General features: G+C 42.2%; 1 protein-coding gene across 6 annotated transcripts; it reads right to left on the bottom strand.

Annotated features, from left to right (window-relative positions):
• Positions 1-1,477: 1,477 nt before the first annotated feature.
• On the bottom strand, positions 1,478-18,947 carry LOC133619431 (sodium- and chloride-dependent creatine transporter 1-like). Of its 6 annotated transcripts, none has more exons than XM_061980447.2 (14): positions 18,474-18,931; positions 14,936-15,211; positions 14,422-14,553; positions 14,097-14,346; positions 13,834-13,966; positions 12,058-12,192; positions 11,858-11,961; positions 10,894-11,018; positions 10,698-10,810; positions 10,477-10,617; positions 6,733-6,835; positions 6,545-6,645; positions 6,295-6,465; positions 1,478-2,208 (listed from the first exon to the last, which is right to left on the bottom strand). In XM_061980447.2, the coding sequence occupies exons 1-14, from the start codon at positions 18,490-18,492 to the stop codon at positions 2,041-2,043; spliced, it is 1,971 nt and encodes a 656-aa protein (XP_061836431.1). In that variant the 5' UTR covers positions 18,493-18,931; the 3' UTR covers positions 1,478-2,040. The 6 variants fall into 6 exon arrangements, 5 of the variants coding, with proteins under 5 accessions (XP_061836431.1, XP_072769450.1, XP_072769449.1 ...); XM_061980465.1 differs by lacking the exon at positions 1,478-2,208 and adding an exon at positions 2,216-6,114 and having other exon boundaries at positions 18,474-18,942; XM_072913349.1 differs by having other exon boundaries at positions 14,097-14,553; positions 18,622-18,941.
• Between the last annotated feature and the right edge of the window lie 276 nt (positions 18,948-19,223).

Below are 19,223 nucleotides of genomic sequence, written 5' to 3'. Positions count from 1 at the left end.
TACTGTCTTGTTCTAATACAGATGAAAATTAAATGTAGCATTTAGACAGGCTATACTGTAGCTAAAGTCACCACATGTCTGACACAATCATGTGTTCTTAAATGTGTATTCCACCTCTTCCATGTCGAGACCAGTGTTAATTTGGGCTTACATGTTTTGGGCATTGTTTTATCCAGACGCATACATTTGTTCAAATGTGGCCAAGTAAAAACATTGTGGGTTTCCTGGAAGTCGTGTACATCGCTAAAAGAAAAATCAAAGGAAGAGAATCTTTCTGCCATCTTCCATTAGTTGTATTTAATATATAAATCACCCGCTTGAATATTCCCTCTTCTCTTCTGTGACTCTCTCGTCATCATTTGGGATGTGGTGTTTGCTGTGATTTCCCTTCCTGGTTCGATGACCCGCCCTATGTTGCCTCTGATTGGCCTCTCTGTATTGTTTTGCTCTAATCTTAGCCAATCGTGACTCATCTTAGTAAACCAACCAGTCATCATTGATTTTTCCCGTATAATTTGTCCCCTGCCCGTGAAGTTGCACTAGTCCTGTTCTCTCTCTTCTCCCTCTTCTTTTGTAGCATGTAGCTTAGGTAAGTGCTACATGGGTCTAAAAATAGCTAAGCTACGAAAATCGCTACTTGTTTAAGCTGTAGTGACGCTACAGCCGAGCTACTAAGGAAATGTAGTTAAGCTACGTAGCTTCGACTTTTAATAATTTTTAATGGAAAACCATAGTTTTTACCACTGCAGCCGTAAACCGGAATGGATTATCAAAAACCGTAGTTGTTGGCAGATATGGCAAAGAGAAGGATCAAGATTTTTTACACGCTAGGTAGGTCGGAAAATATTTTTTTATATTTTTAAAGAGATAAAATAGATGGATTTCCAACTATAGACGGAAATGTCACATGCCTGATTTAAAGTCTCACAGCACTGGGATAAGAGCCTGGTCTTGGACGTTGGGAGTCAGCCTGAGACTTTTTCCAATAATAGGATTAAGCGTGCTTCCAGGTCATTGGAGTTGGCCCAATCCCCATGTCGGCCCCTTGTGCCCTGCACTCCTAACCTGGTTGGGGTCACCTCTGTCCTGTCAGCGCCATTGACCCACAGCTCTGGGGGCTGTCCAGCTGCGCCCACCACAGCCATGCTGGACTGTGGGTGAATTCTGTGGAGGCTTGTGTAGTGGGTTTACATAATTCACCCAAGGAACTTTGGTTATGTTTAGGAAGTTCCGGGTTTTCATTGTGCGTTCAGGGTTGCACATTAGGCCACAGATAAGGAAATACATTTGAAACAAGTCTGAATGTCATTAACAATTAGCTCCATCCTTTGACACTCCGCCTTCAACTCCTGCCCTGTACTTGCTAAAGTTTTACTTCTTCCTACTCCTTTTCAGATATGTTAAAATGTAAAAATGTAACCACATTGTGTTCCTTAATGCAATTTGTTAAACATGTCTAAAACAAATAAATCGTGAATTCAAAAACATTTGTTTATTTACAATCAAGACGCACATAATGGACAAAGTAGGACATTAAAAATGCAAAATATTTATAGAATCAGTAGAATAGATGATGAAATATGAATACTCTATGCGGAAGTACTAGTGCTAAGAAAAGTGGTACTATAGGGTGCAAAATGGCAACAATGAATTACAAAACAAGTCAGGTTTGTTATACAGTGACATTAGTGGGGTTTAATGTACATGTTTGATGCTGAAAGTTGAGTAGCACTGCTTTCGTTACAAAAATTGACCTCCTTTGAGTTCTGCAGGCCATGCAGCAAAGCCTGGGCCAGATGGTATTCACTCAACTTTCGAGAACAGAGCATGTGAGGGGTCATGTATGATGTAGCCTGCATGTAAGATGATCTTACACGGACAGCAGAGATCTAAGAGGGGTCCCAATTACTTTAGAGCAGAGTTTTCTGTTGGCGGTTTCTGTCCTTACGGCTGATTAAATGGAACCAGCTAGTGATTGAAAATTTCATGATGCTCTCAATGAAGAAACATATTTGACAGCAGACTGTCAAAAGGTGGTGCCTAGGTATTTGTATTCTTCAACCACTTCCATGGCTCACCGTGAATTGTGGTGATCACTGCAGTAGCAAGCACCCTTTGCTTGTTGGAGAAGGTCACAACCATGAAATTCATCTCCAGACATGAGTTGTCACAGCAGTCCACAAACTCCTGGAGGGCTGGTCCATGAGGCTGTGAGGAGTAAAATAGTATCAGCATATTTCATCAGATGGGTATGGGGCTGTGTGGATTTACAGTCATTGGTGCAGAGGATGAACAGGAAAGGGGAGAGATCACACAACCCGCAGGGAGCTAGATGAGGTGTGTCATATGTCGGAAAAGATGTTGACACTCTTGTGACCTATGGGTGAGGATATCCAGGAGACACAAGTGGCTAAGTGGGAGGAGAGGAGTTGGTTGGCCAGGACCTCACGTGAGGTTGGAGAATGTTGAATGCCGAGGAAAAGTCTGCAAACATGTTTTGACATTGACACCTCTAGTTGTGACAGGGAAACTGAAGTGAATCCATCATTAATTTAGTTGCATCCCTGTGTTTAATTATTTCCATTGATTTCATCAATAGGGACCTGATAGCCACAAATCAGAGGTTCTTAAATGTGTTTCATGCGGGTGAACTTTGGGCTTTTTTGCGGAAAACCAATGATTTCAATCACTTAGGATAATTTTGGGTGCATCAGGTGAAATGGGTGACAGTACGCTCCTCACTCCTGTGCGCACTTGAAGGCGTCGATGAAGCCCTCTGCAAGTCATTCTTTCACATGAGGTCCTGATGTTAGTACATTTTTGCTGGTACCCTATGGATTCAGATTCACCTTTATTGTCATTGTACTGAGGGGTTACAAGATTGGCAGGGTGGGGATGTGCTCCTCCAGAGCCACTGTGCACAGCCCAGACAAAAACATGAAAATGGCACTAAAAACAGACAAATGCTATAAAAAATAATGCTATGAACAAATGAATACTGAAAGCGCGATGTGTAAAAACTGAAGGATAACGCAAAATATATCAAATACCGAAGGTGCAATGGATATACATAGAGTGTGCAATAAAAAGCGCAAGTTTACAAGGTAGGGATGTAGGTGTAATGGGTGGAGTTGTGTCAGTGTATTCGGGGGTGTGTGCATATGTGCGTCTGTGGGTGTTTGCAGTTCCAGGGGAAGCTGTTTGTCAGCCTGCTGCTGCAGGATTTTATAGACCTGTAACATCTTCTCAAGAGCAACAGGACAAACAGGGAGCGAGCATTGTGTGAGGGGTCTTCTGTGATGGCCATGGTTGTCTGAGGCAGCAGGATGAGATGTGTTTCAGGGTGAGCAGAGGGCAGCCGATGATTTTTGGGCAGTGTTTATGACCCTCTGCACCACCCTTTTGTTCTCAACAGTGGAGCCTGCGTACCACTCCCAGACTGTAGGTCTGGACGCTCACCAGAGTGGTAGAAGGCCAGCAGCAACCGTGTCGAAGTTGTGGTTCAGGGGGACGTGCAGGAAGCACAGCTGCTGTTGAGCCTTCTTCACCAGGGGCATGACGTTAAAGGTCCAGGAGAAGTCAGAAGAGATTTGGGTGCCCAAGAACCTGAAGGTGGTGACGGTTTCCACTTGTTCTCCATTTATGAGGAGTGGGGTATGTAAGATCCTGTCTGTCTATCCTGAAGTCCATATTGAGTAATTTAGTCTTTTGCTCAGCCTTGTACACTGTCTCGTCCTCACCACGGATGAGCCCAACCACGGCGGTGTCTTCTGCATATTTAATAATGTGGTTGGTTGGGTGGGTCTGAGTAGTCGCTCGTGTACAAGGTGCAGGCTTGGGGAGATCCAGTGCGACGTGTGGAGTAGTGGTGGTGGCCGTGTCCCACTGACTAGTTTTTAATTAGGCGTGGCTCAGTTGGTAGAGCGGCAACTTGAGGGTTACAGGTTCGATCCCGCTTCCACAAACTTAGTATTACCCACCTGCTCCCAGTGCCACCCACACTGGTTTAAATGTAACTTAGATAATGGGTTTCACTGTGTAAAAATTCACTAATTCACAAAGACGACCTGAAGCTGCAGGAGTTTGTCGTAAAGAATGCCCGGAATGATGGTGTTGAATGCTGAGCTCTAAGTGTGGTGGTGGTCTCAAACTAGGCAAGGAGGCCGTTCAGCTCCTCTGCCAGCCTGCTGCTGCCGGGGAGTGTGGGAGAGCGGTGGCCTCTGTGGTTAGTCAAGGTCTGGATGCCGTTCCACATCTGATGCGGGTGATTGTCCATCAAGTATCCCTCCATTTTCCTTTTGTGAGTCCTTAGTCTTTTTGATGCATCTCCTTAGGTCGGCTCTGGCAGTGCTATAGAGAACCCCGGTCCTGTCCTAAAGGCTGAGTACGGGCTCTGATCAGAGTCTGGACTTCATTTGTCATCCATGGCTTGTTTGGGAAGACCCAGATGCGTCTTCCCTGTGACATTTTCTGCGCAGCTCTTGATGTAAAAGGACAGACTCTGTGAATGTGTCCAGATTCTACTCTTCAAGAATGCTCCACTGTGTGCAGGCAAAGCAGTCCTGCAGCTGGAGGAGTGTTTTCAGGCCAGGTTTTAAAGATTTGAGAGGCTGTATTTGCTTGCCTCCTGAAGGGGGTGTAGCATGAGTGGAGGAGCAGAGAGAGGTGGTCTGAGTCTCCGAGGTGTGAGAGGGGCTTGCTCTGTAGGCATGTCTGTTTTTGAAAACATGATCGAGTGTTTTCTCCTCAGTTGCACATTTAAACGTGCTGGTTGCACATTTGATGTGCTGGTACTCTTCTTCCGACATGCTTTATTAAAATCCCCAGCGATGATGTGAACGCCGTCCGGATGAACTGTTTTATGTCCAGCAGATGGCCAAGTGCTGAGCTAACGTTGGCATCGGGGGGGGGGAGGTAAAACATGGATGTATTTTATTGGCATCAAAGCAGGCGGGGAAGCATGAAACGAGAAGGAACAACACTGAAGGCTCCAGAAATGGGCTGAAGAGAGCAGAGAGGCGGGACCTGGCAGAGAGCATTAATTAAAAGTGACTGCATTATCACATCTGTCAGACTGTGACATCACAAAGGGCCCAACCAAATGCATGAACCTTATTTGTCATTTGGGCATTGTTTAACACAGTATATCCAACATTGTGTAACATTTATAAGTAAAAAAAAAAAATTATAGGTCCCCCAACAATGGCCACAAAATACTTCAGTTATAGTAAATCAGGTAGTGTTCTTTGAAAGAAAACTTGGATGTATTTTTCTGTGAATATGTGTAGTTTGGTTCAGTTCAACATACACTATTTTTCTGCATTTTAAATTTAAAACTGGAAGTCACACGATGATAAGTATTAGAATACAAGTTAGGTCCATTAGAGATATTTTTGTATTTCTCTGCCTGCACTTTTTTTCTATTCCTTTTACAACTCAGGGTGCTCTGATTTAGCCCTCATCAGACAAAGAGTTTCCCATTTAAAGGGGCTGTCTGCACTTGCTCAGTTATTTTTTTAAGTTAAAAATATAACAAAAACACCATTGGCTATCATGTTGCCATTAGTGGTTTAACAGCAGATTGTTTTACAATTGTCTATATTTTTCGCAATTATTAAATTTAGGTAATATATATTTTTTCGGCAAGAATGAAACGATTGGGGCGCGCAGGCAGCGTGCACACTAAGAGAAGTAACGAACAATTTGTAGTTGTGTAGTTATGATACATTCAATAGCCAATGCTACCTATCCGAATCGCTATTAGCTGTCAACACCCAAAGCTAATGCGCGTGCATTTGTTACATACATTTGTCCTAGAAGCCATAAGAGGGTCGGACATAACATTTCAAGTACATTAGAAAGTTAGCACCCTCTAAGCATCTGTGTCCATGTTGCAAACAGCCCCTATAAGTATTAGTAGAATTAGTTTGGGTGTTTGCTGATATCAAAAGGACAACAAGGGTTTTGTGCTTTATGGCGGTTTTGAGATCAGATGACACTTTCGGAGAGATGAGTATTCTTGGGTCTTGCAGGCAGCAGTTTGGCCTCATTCTCTGGGATAAGATACTCCAGGTGATGGCTGCCCCAAAGTGGGGTGTTGAGGTATGTCCACCGCTGCATATCCAAATGGATAGTGAGTGGTTCAGTAAACAGTGGTCTAATGAGTACTTATAATGAGACACAGGAAAAGAGGGCCATATGCAAGTAGATACGTTCCAACAGACTTTTTAAATGTGTGAAGACAAATGCACAAACAAATAAAACATGCCTGGACATGCAGACAACCATACTGACCTCACGCAGTGATCCTTTGCAGCGCAGCAACTTGAAGATAACAGTAAGTGGAATACAAAGCATAGAGGAAAGAGCCAATGCCCAGCCAAGCATTTCACCCCATAATGGGTAGGTGTACACAGTGTTGTAGGTTAGGCGCTTGAAGTTCACCACATGGAAAAGGAACACTCCCTGGAGGCACACATACAGTAAATGTCCAATATATTATACCGCTGCAGTGCAAAAAATATGGAAAGAAAATATAACTTACTACACAAACAAGGGGCGTGATGTAGGACCAGCACCACTTCATGTAAGGTAGAGGCTGATAACCAATCATACGAGCCACATCATCCATGAAACGGTCTGCGCCTGTCAAGGTCACACAGTACAGAAAAGTTTATGTCATATGACTTTCTGTGCCAGGAAGATGCATTAAATGCAAAGCCTATATCTCACCATAAACCCAAGCAATCACCACACACTCCCAGAAAGCCTGCCACAGCAGAGTGATACCACTGGCAGAATAGTAGTCAAACAACTGGAAGACATACATTCCTCCCTGGCAGGAAGAGTATATTAGCACTGACAATTTGAAGTTAAAACCTTTTATTTCAAGTCTTACAACAGCTTTCATACCAGGTCAAACCATTAGCCTTACTTCACTAGGTGTTTTTCTATGCGCTTAAAGCTACGCATGGTTCTTATTCTTAGTCTCCCATCCATCACCCAGACACGCCCACCACTCATAAAGGAGACAAGTACAAGAGTTGCGAATGGTTATAGGTAGCCTATGCCTGCACGTAGATGCTGGTTCATTGTTTTCTATATCCCAGTGAAGGTTCTACTTTCTTGAGTTCCTGCACAACTTGTCTGTTCTCACTACGGCCTGGTAGATAATTAGAAGACTTCCTACCTGCACATCACATGCATTCGCTGGATCCTGGTATTTAGCCAACAGCCAACTATGCAACACTGTGACACAGTTGTCCTAAACAGAACTCTTAACACCACACATACCATCAGGGTGGCTGTAATAAGTCAAACAAAGTTTTAACTACAGAGTTACATTCAGCCAGGAAGAAGACTCTGTTGTAGCATGCAAATACACACTCTGATCACCATAGCTCCACACACACACACACACACACACACACACACACACACACACACACACACACACACACACACACACACACACACACACACACACACACACACACACACACACACACACACACACACACACACACACACACACACACACACACACACACACACACACACACACACACACACACACATGCATGACCTAGATGGATACAGCCTTTTAAAATTTAAAGTGTTATCTATTTCACATATTTCAATGACATTCACAAGTGTTGGAGAAACTCCATGTTCCATGATTTGATTTTCACATAGCTTGTTAAATGGGCTGTTTGCAACTTTTATGCGGAATGCCTTGAGAACGCTAACTTTCCAATGTATTCTAAGTAGGGCTTTTAAACAATTAAAAAGGGAATCTTGATTACCGTATTTTTCGGACAATAAGACGCAGTTTTTTTCATAGTTTGGCCGGGCTCCAGTGCAACTTATGTTTTTTTCCTTTTTTATCATGCATTTTTGGCAGGTGCGACTTATACTCCGGTGCGACTTATACGCCGAAAAATACGGTAATAGTAAACTCAAAATTAATCTTGCGTAATCATAGATATAAACTTTTTCATCATTATTAAGTGTACCATAGAGAGATAATTTTCAAGGTTTTCAAGTTTTTAAAAACGGTTTCCATGACTTGACAATTAGTTTCAATTAAAAGGGGATGTTTGCAACTTGCTCACAGTTGCATTTTTTAAATCACAAAATACAACAAGAACACCATTGGCTACTAGTGTTAGTATTAGTGGTTTAACAGAACACATTTGTGTTAAAACTGTCTACATTTTTCACCATTACTAAGGCCATGGCTACACTAAGGCGTTTAACCCCTTAAACGAATAATTATTTAGCCTAAGTACCATTTCAGCCAAACAAAACCAGCGTTTAAGGTCCTCCTCCTCAGACAAATTTTTACACGGGTAAGTCAGCCGTGTAATCCTTGAATCTCCGGCACTTAGCTTTGTATGGACTCATTGATCGTTTACAAAGTGAATTCGGAGAAGAAGTGACGCCAGGAAGACCACGCCCACACATGAAGTGACGCCAGACAGCCTGCGCTCCACACAGGAAAAGACATCAGAAAGAACGCGCAACAGGCAGCTTCATAACAAACATGGAGGCGGATCATCCAGACATGCCCGTGTTTCTCCTTCCACATGTACAGGCGCTTTTGCAAATCACACATCAATACCTTAAGAGAAGGCAACGGGCGATTGCAGCTATTTCGGATACAACACTTCTCAGACGGCAATAGAACTTTCAAATGTCTGTGTCGGCTGTGATTCTATTTACCAAAAAACTTTGTCCCTTCCTCCCGTGGATGTGATATAGCCAGTGTGTGACTACAAATATTGCTTTATGGATGTGACAGTGAAATGGCCAGGCAGCGAGGCAGCGTGCATGATGCCTGCATCTTCACTAACTCCGCCATTAGCGCGCAGCTGCGAGATGGAACCAAACCCTCATGTCCCAAACAACTGCTGGAAGATGAAGATCCGGTCCCTTTTTTTCTTCGGGGTGACCCAGCTTATCCCTGACAGCATCTCACGAAAGAATACCCCAACGGCGGAGTCAACTCACAACAACAATACTTTGGGTATTCTGTCTCGATTAATTGTTGTAAAATGTTCTTTATCGCATTGTCTACTTTCTCATGTCGATTAAAGATTTGATTAATTTATGATGGCTCAGGTGTGATTCACTACAATAGGGCCCCACAGCACACTGTATTCTAGTTGATTGAAATACCACAACACTGGATATCGTTCAAAGGAGATATATTTTAATTTAAAAACTTGCACACAAAACACAGCAAACACATGTAAAATGCACAGCAAACTGTTTACAATATAGTTCTTTTAAATAACTTCAGTTAAGTAAAGTCTTCTACTGGAGAGCAGATGGACGTTTTTTTTCTTTTTTCGCGCATGCGTACTAGGTCGCGTTGCGCCGGCGGATGGAGGGGGCGGGGTCTTAAACGGTGGCATTGTTGTGAGTGGATATGGATAAGGTTAGGTGTGATTTACCCTGGATAATCTTAGCCGCCTTAGTGTAAACGGGGCCGAATAAATTACTGTTTTTCCGTGTGCGTGTGGCATGGGAGGACTATGTGACAAGCCTGAACACCAAATTCCTTGGTCTGATGAGCAATATTTATTTCATATAATTAGTTGTGAAAAATATAGACACTTTAGAAATGTTATATGCTCTGTTAAACCACTAATGGTTACATAGATATCCGGTGGAGTTATTTTCTGGTTTGAAAAATGTAACACTGAGGAAGTTGCAAACAGCCCCTTTAAATTAATCATATTAGCCTGCCTTCACTCACAACTTACACACTTGTGTCTCCTTTATGTGGTATTGGCGTGTCCAGCGGCTGGATAGGAGAATACAAAGAGAAACTTCAAGTGCGTAGAAAAACACTTAAGCGCTAACAGCAGAATAGGGCTCTATAAAGCAACTCCATGAGGCCCAAAACACCTGAAGGCTGAACACTATAGCATAACTAAAAAACTTTGCACTTTAAGCAATTCAGATTTTCAACTGAGTTACTCATCCATACAGTCTTGTAAATCACAAGTGCCTTCATTTCATTTGAATTTTTTGTGATTCTTAGCCAGAGTTTATCAAATGAAGTAATGTAAGCAGTGGTATCATAACTACTGCAGTAAAAGGAGTCGTAATTAAGAAAAAACAGATTTCCAGAGTTGCAACAGGATCTTAAGAGTATTGGTTGTCTTGCTTTCCCCACCACTATTTATAAGAGGCGAGGCTCTGTCTGTCATTCATCTGAGACCCTCAAGGTTAGGTTCTTAGAGAGATTAAAAAACCCTTAATGACACTATAGTGACTCTGAAGGGTCAAATAGGGTTTTGTATAATGAAAGATGTGGGAGCTACAGTACTTGTCCAATGGCAGAAATGCTTGACTTTCTTGGACACAGATCGCCCGTTCAACGCCACTACTGTCAGCTTCCAAATAGTTGTACAACCTCCCATCATATAGAGACAGGTCAAAGTAATAAAACTAAGGAAATTGTACCTCTGTGACCATGGACAAGTCAATGATAAAACAGATGATACAGCAGATGGCTGCTACTGCCTCTCGTCGCAAGTAGCCCTGAGCAAATTTTGGAGGAAGCATGTCCATGATTCCGGTTACCAAACCCTCTACCCCAACAAACTGAAATAAATGGAGAAGGGAAATGTAGTCAACAAACAGAAAAGATGGTGGAACTAAAGTGTTAGGCCAACTCATCTTACCTGACTGTCCAGGCCCAATATAAGTAACATAAAAAAGAAGAGTGCAGCCCAGAATGGTGCCAGGGGCATCAAAGTCACAGCCTTGGGGTATGCTATAAAGGCCAGGCCCGGACCTACACAATCACATCAGTCATGTGTATACAACATCTACAGAATACGCAGTACTAGCTCTAATTTGGAAAAGCTGTACACTTACCACTCTCAGCTACCTTACTGATGTCCACACCTTGCTCTGCCGCCATGAAGCCCAACACAGAAAACACAACAAAGCCTGCAAAGAAGCTGGTTCCACTATTAATGGCAGCCAGCACAAATGCATCTCTAAGGAGACACAGAAAAGGATGGATTACAACTGAGGAACATATGCTTCATTTTATATTTTAGCCGTTAGTGGTGTAATGCTGCAAAGCAAATTTAGGTCTGGCTCAATGTCTGAGGGCGGAAGGTGTACACACATTAAGTTACTGCTTAATCAAAAATATCTCAAATTACTACTAACAAACTCAAAAGTCTCCTTTAACTGCTTTGCTGTTGTGCAACCTGGTACAAAATTAATTCGCAAGTTACTTTCCATTGTCGCCAAAAGGAAAACAATGGACAATAATGTGACAAAAGTTGCTAAATAGTAAAAATTATTAAAGTAATTAATAAAATGCTGCAGATACAAATCCTGATGCTCATATATATATATTACATAATAAAATGGATGTTGAGGTAAGAAATCACTTTCTATACAGACTATTAAAATTAAATGTTTTCAAACTCTTTGCTCTCCAGAAAGTTTGATCACGACATTAGCGTGGTGAAAATCTCACTTCAACTTTTATTGGGAAAATATATCTAAATAGATGGGACATTTTGTGTTGATTCAACTAAGCACCCTAAAGTTACTGCCTGTGTTTTGTAGCACATTAGGCTGTATGAGAAATTTCAAGTCAATCAATGATGGGGTTAACTTTGGGGTTTAATAAAAGTGATCACACAAAAATAATAGCATTGGCAACAAGGAATGGGGAGGATTTTTTTTCCCATTTTTAGTGTGAAGGAGTAAAAGTGTTACTTTCCACAAATAGAACAAAAAAACAAAACAAAAAAAGCTATGACACCAGTGACTGTGCTGTTGCAGTGCTGTTTTCTTCTCAAACATAGTATTGACTCACTGGTAACAGTCGTAATGGAAGCGGTTGTAGCTGCCCAGCGCCGTCAGGGCACCGAGTCCGATGGCATAGGAGAAGAAAATCTGTGTACCAGCATCAATCCATACCTACAGCAGAGTAACAATGTATTGAAGCACAGAATGGATGAGAAACTCAGCCAAGCTTTCGTTTCGCTGCCTAAAATTATTAAATATTAGTCATACCTGTGCTTCTCCCAGTTTGGACCAATTTGGTTTCAGGTAGTATATAATTCCATTTGAAGCTCCAGGTAAGGTGACGGCATGGGCCAACAGAATAACCAGAACCACATAAGGGAACAGAGCTGTGAAGTATACAACCTAGAAGAAATACACAATGAGGACATTTGTTGAATTTGATGAAGTTCAAACTAATATTTGAAGGAATCTTAGAGGAGCAAATATTTACAAGCAGTGTCAAAAAAGTTCCTGGACTGGTGTCACAAAAGTTTTCTTAAATTCGTATTTCAAATCAAGACTACAGGTTTTCTCATTGAAGGTAATTGCTCTGGAGTCTAACAAAGTTGTTTTTAACCTGGGTTCGATCGAACCCTCGGGGTTCGGTGAGTCGGCCTCAGGGGTTCGGCGGAGGTCAAAACACACCCGACTCATCGTGTAAATAAAAACGTCTCCCTATCGACATACTTACGGATACGGCAACAGCAGAAGTCAGACTGATTTGCAGGTGTGTAATTTGTTGTGAGTTTATGCACTGTGTTGGTTGTTCTTTGAACAATGTGATGTTCATGCACGGTTCATTTTGTGCACCAGTAAAAAAACATTTAAGACTTTAGTATGGGGAACATATTCACCAAATAATTAGTTGCTTATTAACATGCAAATTAGTAACATATTGGCTCTTAACTAGTCATTATTACTTATTAATGCCTTATTCGGCATGGCCTTATTATAACCCTAACCCTCTAACCCTGGCCCTAACCTTCTAACCCTAACCCTAACCAAATAACTCTAAATTAAGTCTTTGTTACTTAGAATATGTTCCCCTAGTGTCCAAAAAACTCTAAATTAAGTTAGAATATATTCCCCATACTAAAGTGTTACCAAAAACATAACTGTCTTGAATTTGAAAAAAAACCTACATTTTATTTTCACTAAAGGGTTCGGTGAATGCGCATATGAAACTGGTGGGGTTCGGTACCTCCAACAAGGTTAAGAACCACTGGTCTAAAACCACTTTGTAGCATTCTCTGTCATGCACTCTTTTATAAGGATTCTTCCAGGATCCTCCATAGCTCTGTCATCACGGCTATCTTGATGTTGTCTATGTCTTCAAAACAGATCCCCTTTGATCACACCTTTGAGTTTGGGAAAGAGGAAAAAGATCACATGTAGCCAATTTGGGTGAGTAGAAAGCTTGTCCAGCATGAGTGTTCTTCTCGGCAAGGATTTGTCGGAATCTTACGGTATTGTGAGCAGGCATGTTTGTTCTGCCACAACTCTCGCCTCTTCTCGCGCACTGAAAAAGCAAATGCTACAGAATATATTTGTACATGTTCTTGTTGATCGTCTGGCCCTGCGGAAGGAATTCAGTGGACCATGCCCCTCACATTGACAGTCAACATTAACAGTCCTGGAACTTTTCTGAAACCCCTTTTATAATGTGCCTGATTGTTTTGATTCTCAAATCATCGTTCAGTTTTTAAGATAATTGTATCAAATGAGGCTAGAATTAGATGTCCTCTTTCAAAGAATGTCATGTCTCCACTTTCACCAGGTGTATAGAAAGTATCCTATTCTATACACTATATTCTATTGTATTATATGTACACTGTATTATATATATTCTATTGGGTATGGCTGCAAACACATGGATCATTCTCTAAACAATGGGGTTGGAGATACTATCGGCTCTTTATTCTAAAGTTAGCCATTTACTGTGAACTGCAAGTAAAATTTCTAGCATAATAAAAAACTATAACAAAGTATTAAGATGTGACCTACCTTTCCTGTGGATTTAACTCCTTTCCATATGCAGAAATAAACAATGATCCAAGTGGCAATAAGACATGGCACAACCTCAAAGTTGATGCTACCGGGCTGATGAATCCCACTAGACAGACGGAGAACTTTACGCCTATGAGGAAAAAACAAGAGCCCATTGAAAAAGGTTTACCGTTTTACACTAATGAGTTGACATCGTTAAATAGGACTTTTAGAAAAAACTGATTAACCTCTAACACAATTTAAAGTAAGAGATGGCATACTCCCAAAACTCCAGGACTGGGGAGCGCATGCCATCAGTCTCTATACAGCTGTGATTCATGTCTTGAGAACTGTTTTGGCAGGTGCGATGGAAGTCCTCTGTGCATTTGGGAGTGTTCCAGGGGTGTCCACAGGTGGCCCATGGCAGTGGATTGGTGAAAGAATGGCAGAGAAAGTAGAGCCCCCACACAAGAATCATGATGTAGTAGGTGTTGCAGAAAAACACAATCACCATTGATGCCAGGCCAAGACCTAGTATAGCAAACAAGACAACATGATCAGTGAACTGCCATGCCTTACTCCTACAGCCTTTTATTAAAAAAGTACCTTTGAAAAGAGGTACTATGTTCCAGGCAGAGACCCCTCCCTGCTTCATGAACTGTCCCAGAGCGATTTCCAAGAAAAATACTGGTATGCCCCCAAAGAAAACTATCAGCAGGTAGGGGATAAGAAACACGCCTGCAATGACAACAACTTGTCATGCGGTGCACACATCCAATATACAGTGAAAGGCAGGTGGAGTTAGAATACAACTTATTATTTGAGCAGTTTGCTGGTTCACTATTGGGAAGTTAGTTAGGAGTTAAAACCACCATCATGTCTAACATGCAATACCTATAATCATTTATCAAAGTATAATTGTGTTTTGTTCCTAATGCCAGAACAGAGAGGTTTACATGATGACAAAGACTTACTATTAAAAAAAACAACTTGTTACAGTGTGGTTCAGTCAACAATCGCTAATTACTCAGTCAACAACAATAGTAAAATAAAATCTACTGTTATCAAATCCTGTTTTTTCAGTAACAATTTGATAGCACATAAGGCCAGAAAAGCTTACCTCCTCCGTTCTTGTAGCAAAGGTAAGGGAAGCGCCACACATTGCCCAGGCCTACAGCAAATCCTACACACGACATGATGAAGTCCATTTGTCTGGTCCAGGTTACTCTCTCCACCACTGGTACTGCAACAGCCTTATTACTTCCATCTTGGCTCACTCTTCCACCCTCACCATGCCCTGGACCCGCACTAGGCACAGGCCGCAGAGGGTGAGCTGATTCCTCATCCTCTGTTTCAGACAAGTCCCCTGCTTCCATCTGTGTGTGGCCGAGTTCACCTGGACAATATGGGTAGACAAAACACTTGTATTTCTTTTCAGTGTGATGTATGCTCAATATAAATGAATATAGTTGTATTGTGCCTATGTCCCTACATTGTTAGAATCTATCCTGTAAACATTTGTTGTTTTAGTCTAGTGTCTCTCAAAATCCCTAATTGAAAGTGCTGGCAGACAGACTTATGCACAGTACTATCAGCTCAAGGTGAATAAACAGTCCTTAATTTTAAAAGGGGAATAGGATTTTATTTTATTGCATGTTGGCACCAGTTTTTGTGTGTTTGGGATCCCCAAAAGTTGCATTAAATTTGAATTCAAACCATGGAGGTGTTGAGATATTTATAAAACAATTTTGCCTTGTTCCAAACAATTGAGTTTTGCCCCGATTTGAGACATATGCCAACTTGTTACATCAGCGGGTATCTCCATTTAGGGTAAATGTTTTCTGGCTGACGTTTTTTTTTGTAGAAGCGTGTTTGTAGCCCAAACAAAAATATGTCCACAGTGAGAGCCATAACCTAAGATGCACTGTTATTGGTTGTAATGACCAGCACAGGTCACTCTGCCAACCTACAGCCTAATAGGAAGAAGTGCCTCCTTAACTTTTGTGTTTCGTGACAATGTGCCTACACGGACGTGGGGCCCAGCCAGACGTGCAGCCGCACAAGAAGTACAGGGAACATTTTTATGCAGTATATTTGGTTAGTACTTATCTAAATAAATAATACTTTTTGTGAATTCCACATGGTTTCATATAATTTGACACAGTTGTAAACTCTAAATAGATTAGATGTAATTATTGAATACAATGATGTGGCGGGCAACATAAAATGTGGTGGGTCAAATAAAATGACAAGGCGGGACAGCACGTTAAATGGGGGTAGCGGACCATTTAGATGATGTGGCAGGCAACCTTAAATTGATGTGGTGGATCAAATAAAATGACATGTTAAATGGGGTAGCGGACCCTTCAGATGTGGCAGGCCACATAAAATGATTTGGTAGGGCTCATTACATGATGTGGCGGACCACAAAATAACATAAAGGCAACACAAAATGATGTGGCGGGCCAAGTTTAATGTGGCAGGCCATTTTAAATGATGTGTTGAGACACATTAAACGTGGCGGACTACATTAAGTCATGTGGCTGCCCACATAAAATGAAGTCATGTGGCTGCCCACATAAAATGATGTGTCAGACAACATTAAATTATGTGTGCGACCATTTTTAAATGAGTCAGGCCACATTAAACGGATGTGGCGAACCACCCTAAGTGAGGTGGATGGTCTCAAAAACCATGTGGCAGACTGCATAAAACGACAGGGCAGACAACATAGAATATATGTCAGGCCAGATTTAAAGATGTCGCTGTCATTGATGTAGCAGATCACATAAAATTATCTGGCGGACCACATAACATGTGGCGGGTGAGCCACGCAATGACCCGGCGGGCCACATAATGACGTGGTGGACCACTAAGAATGATGTGGTGGGCAACATAAATTGTGGTGGATCAATTAAAATGACAAGGCGGGACGGCACGTTAAAGGAGGTAGCGGACCATTTAGATAATGTGGCAGGCAACATAAAATTATGTAGTAGGGCTCATTACATGACGTGGCGGACCACATAAAATAATGTAACCGCAACACAAAATGACGTGGCGGGCCAAGTTTAAATTATGTGTTGAGACATTAAACGTGGCGGACTACATAAAATTACATGCCGGACCACATAAAACGATGTCGGGCCACATTATGACGCGAGGGACCATCATTGAATGATGTGTGAGGCATTTTTAAACGAAACCATGTGGCGGCAGACCATATAAAATGATATGACGGACCACAGAAAAAATGTCAGGCCAATGTCAGACCAAATACAATGATGTGAATACCCAAATCCGGCCTTGATTTTGACACTGTTTTAAACCTTTACAAGCTGTGCACTGACTATTCTAATGTATATCCACGTTTCAAGAAAATGTATGTAAACATGGAGATGTAATCACTGTTTTGAGTTCATGTTTGTCACACAAATTCCTATATTTATCACCCTAGCACCTCCAAATCCCTCAAATCTAGACTCCAAACATCCCAGAACAAGCTAGTCAGATTACTTCTAGACCTCCACCCCAGATCACATCTCACTCCTACCCACTTCTCCAAAGTGGGCTGGCTCAGGGTGGAGGACAGAGTAAAACAACTTGCACTGAGCCTAGTCTATAAAATCCGGTACACCTCCCTGATACCGAAGTACAAGTCAAACTACTTCCTTAATGACCGCCATAACCACAACACCAGGGGGAGCTCCACTAACCACGTTAAACCCAGATTTGATCTAACAAAGGTCTTAACTCATTCTCTTTCTATGCCACATCAATATGGAATGCACTCCCAACAGGTGTAAAAGAAAGGGCATCTCTATCCTCCTTCAAAACCGCACTAAAAGAACACCTCCAGGTAACTTCAACCCTAAACTAACACCCTCCCCCTTCCACATAATACCTCTTCGGATTGTAAATAATCAAATGTAGTCACTTTTTCTTATACTTTCTGATCTCTCTCTGTGTCCACTACTTGCTGTACAAATCCTACCAAGTCAGTCCTACACTGTTTCAATGTCCATTTCTCTGATGATGCAATTGTTGATGCTGATTGTTGATGACTGAAGTGTTGATACCAACCAAAACTAACCCCCCTCCATATCCCACACCCCGGATTGTAAATAATGTAAATAATTCAATGTATATACTCTGATGATTATCTTGTGTGATGACTGTATTATGATGTTAGTATATCCATCCATCCATTTTCTACCGCTTATTCCCTTCGGGGTAGCGGCGGGTGCTGGAGCCTATCTCAGCTACATTCGAGCGGAAGGCGGGGTACACCCTAGACAAGTCGCCACCACATCACAGGGCCAACACAGATAGACAGACAACATTCACACTCACATTCACACACTAGGGCCAATTTGGTGTTGCCAATCAACCTATCCCCAGGTGCAAGTATATATTTGATAGTATATATCTGGCTCATGAATCAATTAAAGTGGACCCCAACTTAAACAAGTTGAAAAACGTATTCGGGTGTTACCATTTAGTGGTCAATTGTACGGAATATGTACTGTACTGTGCAATCTACTAATACAAATTTCAATCAATCACAACGTTTTTTAGGTTGTGAGAAAAACAAATGCATGTCTTTGTGGTAATTGTGTGAATTCTTGTCAAACGGTGCTTTAAAATAACATTCCTACCTTGAGTATTCTCCCCCATACCTTTGGACACGCACTGAGTCACAACAGGTAAGATGTGTGTCGCTACACTTTTCGGCGTTTGACCCCCAACTTTCTACAGAAACACTCAAATGAATGTCACGCAGTTTTTTTGACGACGCAGCCTCACGTTAGCTCAACCAAGAGACGCGGCCGAGTGGGTTGTGTCCGCGGGCTGGGGGAGACTCAGAAGCCGTCGACGAAGCACTTGAATGTGAGCCTGAAGAATGTCATGGATGGCTGCGAGAAGAGGCAATTCCGCAGATGATGGCTGGCTTTTGGTGGAGCTTGTTTCAGTCCAGGCGGAGGTTGGAGGAGGCTGCTGGCCGCTGCACACACAGTCCTTCACTTGTATGACAGGCCGGACGTGAGTCCTTGTGGCGCCACCATGATGTGACGATATAAAGAGCGCGTCATTCAACTAATGACGTGGGGATTTTTGGTGACGCACACTGATTGTGTGTGTTAGCCATCAGGGGCGCCGCTAGGGATTTTGGGCCCCATGAAAATAATCTTTACAGGGCCATTATAATTTCATCATCATTAGGGGCCTCTCTGGGCCCCTAGAATCCGTCTCCTTTACCCCCCCTTTTCGGCGCCCCTGTTAGCCATACTTGCCAACCTTGAGACCTCCGATTTCGGGAGGTGGGGGGTCGTGGCTGGGGGGTCGTGGCTGGGGGCGTGGCCAAGAGGGGAGGAGTATATTTACAGCTAGAATTCACCAAGTATATA

This window comes from Nerophis lumbriciformis, linkage group LG01 (genome assembly GCF_033978685.3).
Source record: "Nerophis lumbriciformis linkage group LG01, RoL_Nlum_v2.1, whole genome shotgun sequence".
NCBI lineage: Eukaryota > Metazoa > Chordata > Actinopteri > Syngnathiformes > Syngnathidae > Nerophis > Nerophis lumbriciformis.
The sequence above is the reverse complement of the archived record's forward strand: the minus strand, read 5'-3'. Positions and strand labels throughout refer to the sequence as shown.